Source organism: Neophocaena asiaeorientalis, unplaced genomic scaffold, assembly GCF_003031525.2.
Source record: "Neophocaena asiaeorientalis asiaeorientalis breed wild unplaced genomic scaffold, Neophocaena_asiaeorientalis_V1.1 scaffold170, whole genome shotgun sequence".
NCBI classification, from domain to species: domain Eukaryota; kingdom Metazoa; phylum Chordata; class Mammalia; order Artiodactyla; family Phocoenidae; genus Neophocaena; species Neophocaena asiaeorientalis.
In genome coordinates, this window is record NW_020172463.1 from 979,970 (window position 1) to 989,656 (window position 9,687).

The window sequence follows — 9,687 nt, forward strand, 5'->3', positions numbered from 1 at the left end:
ATTTGACAGAGAGAAACTAAAAGGAGTTTAGCATGGCTGGGCCATGGGAAGATGGGGAAAAGGGTGTCAAACAGTGAGACCAGAGAGCAGGAAAGGTCAGGTGGTGAAGGTCACTTAATCCCTATTGAGCAGTTTGGACCCTGGTCCCAGAAGCTGAGGGAAAGCCCAGAAGAGTTCATGGGGTAGTTGCGTTTCAGTAAAGAAAGGAAAGGCAGTGGCCAGGGAGGAACGGGGGAAAAAAGGCTGCCTGAGGGGAGAACGAACAGGAGCAAAAGGAGGAGAGGAGAGGACAGAGGGATACTTACTACGAGGAACATGGATCTGTTTTATGAACTAGACCATTTTTTAATTAATCTCAAAAACTGATACATGTGTTACCTATGTGTACTAATCTATGTCAGCCAAATCTCATTACTAAATGAGCTAATTCAATTCTCTAATTTCTCTCAAAGATCAATTGCTCTTGAAATATGGAAATTAATAAAGGAAAAATATTGTTTTCCTTAAGTATTCTTAGCATTGGGAATTAGTCTGTTAAAGATCGGCTGTAATAAACTATAATTTTCTTAAGAGTCAATCTTATTTATTTTCACGTCTCATCCATATCCCTAAGATAAAAGGTGAAGGGGAGAAAAAAGTCAATGTTACTGCTACCTCCAAGAGGGAGTGGATGACACTACATTTTTTCTCTCTTTAATTCTTCATACACACAGTTACTTAAATAATAGTTTCTTCCTGACTCCCGTTCTCACTGAGAACAACATAAAATTGCTACATGTCAATCTTGGCTCTGATGCCTAGTTTCTTTTGAATAACCATATGGGTTTTGCTCTCGTGGTCCTTAAGGGCAGCAAAACTATTTCCTCTGGTTTCTACTAGCAAAATACTGTAATTCTTTGAATACGTTTCTCACCCTAGATAAAGGGCCCAGCATCTTTGTATTTGAAGAACGTAACTAGCGCGTTTAACATTTGGTATATATTGAGCACTTTGGAGATATAACTGCCGTCTTTTAAAATACTCATGTGTAATCTGTTTTTCAGCTCCCTATGGGGCTGGTCTCAGCATGGCGCTTCATTGTGTAGGAAAACACACCCACCGTACAAAAAAATGGAAAAGCGCTTTAAAAGCATGGCTTCAGTCTCACAAAACATCACAGAGCCTTCAACTCTTAACATTTATCAAAACTGACTCCAAGTCCCCTTCTGTCATCTATCTTCCACAAATTCCTCACTCACCCAGCCCGGCTGTGCTGTCCACAATCATTCCTCTGCTCTTCAAAAGTTTCCCGAACTTTTCCTCAAACCAACCTGGGCAGTCTCCTCTCTTTTCCTCCTCTCTCGATCTCTCCTTTAAGTAACCTTCTGTCCTAGCCAATGTGATTCAGTTCAGCTGGCCAGGAAATTTTCATCCCCCTCCCCCTTTCCTCTTCCCCGTGATCTGCACGACCCAGCTGATGAAGATAGAATTGTCCTTAATGGACAGTAATGAGATGGGTTGAGGCTGGGAGTATCCATATGCTGTTGGTGGTAGACTATTTTTAAAATCTCACTATTAATTTCTATATTTCAGCAAAAATATACCAACATTGTTAGGGAGATCAAAGCAAAGGATCTTGAAATCCGGATACACAGGAAGAAAAAACGAGAAATTCATCGGAGGTAAAAGAATTACATGAGGACTTATCTAGCTGGCTGGGGGGGAAAAAAACCTATTTCACAAATTTCAAAAACACTTGTATTTTCACAGACTCAGAGAGTTTGCTAAACTGTATGACACTATTCGAAATGAAAGAAACAAATTTATTAATTTACTTCACAAAGCTCACCAGAAAGTCAATGAAATAAAAGAAAGGCATAAAATGTCATTAAATGAACTGGAAATTTTAAGAAATAGTGCAGTTACTCAAGAAAGGTAAGTGTTCCAATAACTACTGTCCTTTCAAAGGTTTCTCTTAGGAGTCATTAAGTGATAAAATACCCTGGGGGATGATGAAATAGAAAATAAGTCTTTTACAAAACTAGAAAAGCCCTTGCTCACACACCCCGCTTTACAGCTGACAAGCATCTAAATGTGATTCCTTATGCTTCTGTTTGGGAGCCATATTTAAGGGGATGGAAAACTATACTCTGTAACTATGCTCACTTCATTTTCATTTACTCATCTACAAATAAAGGCACAAATTTGACAGTTTGCATTTAATGTTAGAAGACAGTCAAATGTTCATAAACCAGCATCCCATGATTGTAGGTGTGAAGCATCTAATAAGCTTATGTGAGGCAGTATGGCGGGGTGGTTAAGAGAAGGGGCTTTCTAGACCCAAACCCCAGCCCTGCCACTCATTAGCTGTGTGATCTTGGGTAAGCTATGCTAGCTCTCTGGGCTCACTTTTTTTACCCATAGAAATAGTCCTTTATATAGGACTTTTTGTTATTAAATGAATTAATCCAATGGTTGTTTTTTCAAACTTTATTATTTACTGTGTGCCAAGATCTGGTAGAATCTTTCACCTGTATTTAGTCCCTGATCCACAGAGTCTGTACAACCTGAACTTTTTCTGGTGGCCACTATTGCCCAGTTTCCTTTTATAAAGATATTACAAAATGGGCTCTTGTGTGTGGGGTAGTGGAGGGGGGTTGGGTGGGAGTAGAGGTGTGAGGGGATTGGTATGAAAAAGCAAATCTAACATCCTAATCAGTTTCTCATCCTACATGAAAGTAAAATATCATTTATAGAGGCCATGCATTCATTCAGCATTTATTGTGATGTTATATTGAGTCAGGCACTACCTTAGGTGCAGTGGACACTGTCAGATATAACCGCCTCCGCCCTCAAGATAGCAGAGTCTCCTGGGGATGACAGAGCAGTAAATGAATCACTTAAGTCTCTTGCTTTGATAAATCGGGGCAGCAGACACTTGGGGCACAAAGGGAAGATGTCCTAATCCAGATAAGGGCAAATCGGAGACCTGGGAAATTACAGAAGTTCCTGAAGAGTATCATGTGATGAATATCGTTACTACTATTGTCATTTCAAGGGACACACTAAATCAAGAGCTACCTTGATACTGCTTGTGTTTCAGAAGTCTTTATTGTTTTTAAAGAAACTAAAGGAAATTATAATCGTACCCATTTTCCCATTATTTTTAAAGAAACCTACAAAATTCTATGCTGAAGCATGCCAACAACATTACCATCAGAGAAAGCATGCAAAACGATGTGTGCAAAATGGTAGCAAAACTTCAGGAAATGAAAGAGAAGAAGGAAGCCCAGTTAAATAACACTGAAAGACTTGCCAACATAATCACAATGATTGAAAAGGAGATGGTGCAGCTTCACAAAAAATACGAAAAAGCCGTTCAGCGTCGAAATGAAAGGTAAAAACCAGGAACCTGATGGGAGAGCACAGCACCCAGAGATCCGATTTAGAAATGTTGCACATTTTTCTCTAGACTTGACAGGGGATAGTGAGGGACATTTGACACTCAGGTTTCATCAGCCTTTGCAGGGCAGGGAGGGGGCTGTGTGCTTTCCCTGAAAATAAGAAACTCTGTCCTCGTAAGAAAGACAGCCAAGAGTAGGGTTTGGCAAGTTGCTCGCTTAAGGATCAAAGTCCTTCACCAGGCTACCACTCAGGATCAGGATACCATCAAATTATTTCAGTATAATTGCCATAAATAAGTCTTTGGATCTTGTATTCACTTGGGCGACAGGTTTATTCATTAAGCCATTCACCCAGTTCATTTTCTCAGCAAGAGTAGCATTATTTCTCCCAGCTATAATAATATTATTAATTGATTACTACTTAACAGTTTTCCCAAGTTGCTTATGCTCTGAGAAATCTGGTGCATGAGATTGTAGAGCCCTGTAGTAATTACATCAGGTATTAGATTTTTTTTCATCAAACCTTGATTGTGTGCTATTCTGTGTAAGGCTGTGTTCTGTGTTAAGTGCTGGGCCCTGAAAGTACTAAAAGGTGGTAACGCATCACACCTGGCTTCTGTTGTCAGGAGAATAAAGCAGCTCATGAGATGAGCCAGTGAATGGCAAATGAAACAAAATACAGAGCTAAGATTAGCCAAATACACCCCTGTGCACACATGTTTTGAGGGAGGAGAGACAGAGAAAGAGATAGAAGCAATTAAAGATGCACTTGGGGATAATGGATACGCACGGTGTGGGGGAAGAACTTCAGGGTGTGACGAACACCACTTTTTCAAAGGGCTGGCAGGTGTTCTCTCTGGGGAAATAAAAAAAAAGTCCTCTTATTTGGCTCCTGGCACAAACCAAAGCATTTAGGCAGTGTGCTCCCAGGCCCTGGTCAGTTCTGGGGCTGGAATTAGAAAATTCTTTGTTTCTTCCCCACAGTCTCCTCCCAAGGAGGGGTCTTTCCTCTGGCATGATTACAAAGGGCTATAATCATGGGGATTTGCCTGTTTATGGGGAAATGTACATCAGAAATATTTAACTTTAAAAGAGCCTAATGGTCCTGGCCAGTTAGATAGAACCGAATAGCTGCCGGAAACGCATTCCCTGGCCCCCTGCCTGGGTTGGCAGGTCTGGCCCGTGAAAAGGGTGTGCAGAAAATCAGACCCTGAGATCACGTCGTTCATGCGTGGGGAGTGACATTCTTTTCCACCCCAGGAGGACCACTGGGACTTGCAGAGATACTGTGGCCGGCCAACGACATGGTCAGCTCAGAGTCCAGACTCTACACAACCCTCTCTCTCCCATGCCCAGAAAAATTCAAAATGTGGAGTTTAACTAGAAAGCCAACAGTGAATATCTATTGTCTCCTGGAATCACGCAGTGTTGATGTGTATTTTGCACCCAAATCCAGAGAGAACCACGGTGACTGGTAAAACAGTGGCCTCAACATCCTCTTAGCCTCTGCCTCTCAATCTGACCATAGTGGTGTTCAGCTGATAGAGCGGGAAGAGGAAGTGTGCATTTTTTATGAAAAAATAAATATCCAAGAGAAGATGAAGCTAAATGGAGAAATTGAAATACACGTCCTGGAAGAGAAGATCCGATTCCTGAAACTGAAGATTGCGGAGAAGCAAAGACAGATTCACGTGACCCGGAAATTGCTACCCGCCAAGAGGGCTCTGGATGCTGATTTAGCAGTGCTCCAGATTCAGGTGGGAGAAGTGCGGATGACGCACGTCCTGGGAACATCTGCTGCTGTTTTCTTTTCTTTTCCTCCTTTATTGCTTTGTAGGTCATATAAGTTCTTACATGTAAATCAAGCCATGCTACTCCTGGTACCTACAAGAACTCTTGAGTTAAATGTCCTGTTTAAAAATGCCTCTGAACACTGCTCCAGGGTAGAATCTGTGCTTCAGGCATCTGAGCTACAGATTATCTTTTTATCCCCCAGGAAGCACTTTCTGCCTTTCTTGGAATTTAGACCTTCCCAAATCTCAGCTCTAACTCAGCTGCTTCAGAGCTCAAAACTTCAGTAAGCCAGGCTTTCACTACGGCCAGCATAATTGGGTTTTTTTTGGTTTGTTTTTATTTTTATTCATAATTATGTTTTTGATGCTTGCTGGAAAGATCCTGCAGACCATCTAGCTCTCTTTTTTTGTTGTTTATTTGTTTGTTTTTGCAGTACGCGGGCCTCTCACTGTTGTGGCCTCTCCCGTTGCGGAGCACAGGCTCCCAACGCGCAGGCTCAGCGGCCATGGCTCACGGGCCCAGCCGCTCCGTGGCATGTGGGATCTTCCCGGACCAGGGCACGAACCCGTGTTCTCTGCATCGGCAGGTGGACTCTCAACCACTGCGCCACCAGGGAAGCCCTAGCTCTTATTTTTGATTCTCTTTGATATTCTAGAACCAAGATTGTTGTTTCTTATTAATGGGTAATCGCATATAATTAGACTCCTTATTAACCCCTGTAGTTTCCCTGTAATTTAATAACTTGGCCTCTGACATGGCCTTTTTAAAAGTGGAATAAAGTCATAAAATTTAAACACAAAATAGCAAGTAAATAAATAAAACCATAAATATAAAGCCATTTTCTTCATATGTAATAATTATACTTTTTTCTTAATGAAAACAGAAGAAAAAATTAAACTAAACAATTCGTGGCCTAAACTTTTTTCCATTGACTCAATGTAGCAGGAATACATTTTAACCTATAACATGTTTTCTAAAATGTCAGGTTTAGGGACTTCCCTGGTGGTCCAGCTGTTAAGACTCCACCTTTCAATGCAGGTGTGTGGGTTCAATCCCTGGTCCGGGAACTAAGAGCCCACATGCCATGGGGTGCAGCCAAAATTTTTTAAAATAATAATAAAATGTCAGGTTTGCTTTCAGATTTTTTTCTGATTATAAAATTAAGACATACTCTGTTAATGAAGTTTTGAAAAAAATACAAAAATTTTAAAGAAAAAATTCTATCCCCAACATATAATCACTATTAAAATTATCAGAAATCTGGACGAAATCCTTCTGGTCATTTTCTAGGTTTACAAGTAAATGGTTTTCATTAGCTCATGCTATAGACACAGTTTTGGGTCATTTTTTTTTTTAATTTAATCATGTCATGGGGTTCACAGGACTTTATGGAACTGAATGATGGTTCTACTTTCATATTTTATGGCATTTCAACGTGTAATATGCTATACAGATGATAGGATCTTTCATTTTGCACAAATATGGTAAGGTTTTGATTCCAGTGTTTGTTTCTTTAGCCATATGTTCTCCCATTCACTTCTTCAATAAGTGTAGCCCTGAATTAGATGGATTGGCTGGAACATCCCCCAGGCCTCCCCCAGGTCTCCCACAAAGCCTCCCCAGGATTCCTGCAGCTCTGACTCCTGCTTCCAATTAGTGGTTCCTTTGGGGGATCCACTCATCATCTTGACACACAGTGCCTGGGCCAGTTCTGTGCCACTTCAGTGCAGACTCGGGACTGGTTCCAACTTCCGCCTACACCTACACAAGACCATTCATGCCAGGCCTGTGTCTATGAACTGACTTTATTGAAGAATTGGGGCACCAGTGTGAGGGGGTACATTAAAGAAATGCAAAGAACTTCAAATTAAGTATCAGACAAATATGCCTTCCCACGCCACCACTGGGAACAGTCCTCCAGGTGTACTACCCCATGCAATGCCCTAGCCTAGTTCCATTTCACTGGCTTGTCTTTCCATCTTTCACCCCCCATCTCCCCTCCACAGCCTTACCGTCCAGATTGCGCACCAGGCACCCCACGCTCGTCTCACTCCATTTTACAGAATAATTCGGCTCTCTCCAGGTCTTTCCCAGAACACACTTTCAAGGCCATCTTTGCCCATGCTACATGATCAACATGCCCAGCAGAACAAAAGGACTTTAAATCCAGTAAGATCCACAAGAGAAAAAATTCATTCTGTACTATGGAAGCATTTTACTTGTGTTAATTGCAAATTAATACTTCTATTCAATAGATTAAAATAGATAAAATTAGTTCTTCTTAAAAAGAAAAAAAATATATATATACTTAGTATTTATTATATAAAACCAGTAATCCGGTATAAAATATGAATTCAGTTTACCCAAGAGGAAAATACTATGCATTCAATGATAGTACACCCTGCCTGGTGTGAGCATTTATCATTCTGACTGCATATAAATTGAAGCATAGGGACTATGTGTTATCATCAGCTCCCTGTTCTACCAGGGTTAGTTCTAAGCTTAAGAACAGTGGACTAGAAAGTTTCGCATTAGTCTTCAGACTGCACCTAATTATTTAATTGTATACTCAGCACTAATCACATGGGCCCTTTGAAGGACACGGTGTGAAATTTCAAGCTTCAAGCAAGCTGTTTTTGTACCTTGCCGTGTAGTGCCAGATCTCTCTCATATCCTGTTGTTATAGCTACAGTGTTTTGTCTTTTTTTTCAATCTTCCTCTTTTTTGTATCACTTTCAGAATTCTCTTAAGGTTTGCTTTTTTTTGGTTGCTTGAAAGTTTTTAATCGTCCAAGGATTATCATAAGTCACATTTTCCTGCAATATTTTACTTGTAATAATAGCCCATTTTTAGGGCTCCTGGAAGTCATGTGAACTGTTTTCGGACACAAGAGCACTATTTTATATCGAAAAAGGATACAGTTTTTCCTCAAGGGCCCATGGGGAATAAGATCAATCAAGGCGCCACTCTGATAAGCAAGCACCATATATTTTTTCTTATCTAATTTCCTAATTAACAAAAGGAGACATTAAATGTTGTTAATAACAAATACAACAAGTACACATACATGGATACGTTATTAACTCCCTATTAAGAGCAATTAAGTGTGGAGAGACAGGAAGAAAAAAATATTCATGTCACCATTTGAAATTCTTTTTGTCGGGAGGAGAACAAGTTTAAAAATTTTAAGTACTCTAAATATATTATCTCGTTTAACGGATCAATCCCATGAGTTTGGGACTTATTTTCCCATTTGATAGTTGAGGAAACTACGGTTTAGAGAAGATAAATGATTTGCCTGCGATTATACAGATTTTCAGTAGAAAAGCTAAAGGTGATGACTTGGTTTTCACTGTGTTCTACATCCCTCCCTACAAAACAGCTAAGTGTGGCTGCCACTCCTGCTTGAGAATTTCTGTATTTCTTCATCCACCTCCAAAGTCTCATTGAGTCAACAAATATAGTTGAATATATAACACATTACATTGGGTGTTTACCAAAAAAGATACAAATAGTTCGGGCTATTCCTCATAGACGGTACACTGTGTTGACCTAGTAATTAAGAATTTTACTTTTCTTTGGGAAGCCATTAAGCCTATTGCCAGCAAAGGGTTTTAAACTGGAGTCTAGTATGTTGTGTACCCTGTATGCTGTGCTGTCTGCCTTGGCCCCTGTAACAACAGGCAATAAAGAAGTCAAGTCTGTATAGTCGGAGCTCTGCAACCACACAGCATCCCGGGAGTATAACACAAAATGGGAAGCGATAAAAGGACTGGTTGTAAAGTCAGCTTTTTTTTGATGACCCAGAAGTCACTGCCTTGCTTTGCAGAGTCAGTTAACAGGCATCTTCCTCTCTGTACCACACGTGAGTAGAAACATTGCTTAATCACAAGTCCCAGCTGATGGGATGTTAAGAATTCCCTTCCACCTTTGCCTGGAAAGACCCTAAAGACCTTGGACTACGTGACTTTAAGATTTACTGAGCAAAGTTACTGTTTCTTTCTTGTTTAATAGTTTTCACAGTGTACAGACAGAATAAAAGACCTGGAGAAACAGTTTATAAATCCTGAGGGTGAGAACAGAACACGCTTCCTTCCAGGGAAAGATATGACCAAAGAAGAAATGATCCAAAAAATGGATGCGGTAAATGTCCTTTCTTAAAATAGCATCTATTAGCCCCTGTTGATCAGTGTCACAGATATCTGTGGTACAGTTTCATGTTATGAGGATTCATCCCTCATTATTCTAGTCACTAACATAGTCCTTTCATTGCGATCTAGTAACGAAACCTAAGCTTGACTTTAGATGCTCGCCAAAAAAGTTAAAACCTGAGTGCTTTCAAAATGCCCATCTCTGTCTCACGGCCCATAGGAGCAATTTTGGCATCGTGAACGGATTAATTTGTCTTCCTGATGGGAGCATATCAGAGGAATGGCGACGTGGAAGCTAGACGGAGCTGAGAGGGCCATTCTTTGCCATGGGGAGGAAGAAGTGCCACAGCTCTCGGGGG

At 40.5% G+C, this 9,687-nt stretch overlaps 2 protein-coding genes across 2 annotated transcripts in view; one reads left to right on the plus strand and one right to left on the minus strand.

Moving 5' to 3' along the window:
• FAM185A (family with sequence similarity 185 member A) overlaps positions 1–9,687 on the minus strand; it is a 203,239-nt gene that overhangs the window by 188,700 nt on the left and 4,852 nt on the right. Inside the window, exon 3 of the transcript XR_003002295.1 lies at positions 4,174–4,239. The gene's annotated coding sequence lies outside the window, so the exon portion shown is untranslated. The remainder of the gene's footprint in view (positions 1–4,173; positions 4,240–9,687) is intronic.
• The window catches only part of CCDC146 (coiled-coil domain containing 146), a 111,642-nt gene that overhangs the window by 95,521 nt on the left and 6,434 nt on the right, over positions 1–9,687 (plus strand). Inside the window, exons 11-15 of the mRNA XM_024738116.1 lie at positions 1,573–1,661; positions 1,750–1,914; positions 3,152–3,376; positions 4,912–5,140; positions 9,192–9,320. Coding sequence (XP_024593884.1) covers positions 1,573–1,661; positions 1,750–1,914; positions 3,152–3,376; positions 4,912–5,140; positions 9,192–9,320 — 837 coding nt within the window. The remainder of the gene's footprint in view (positions 1–1,572; positions 1,662–1,749; positions 1,915–3,151; positions 3,377–4,911; positions 5,141–9,191; positions 9,321–9,687) is intronic.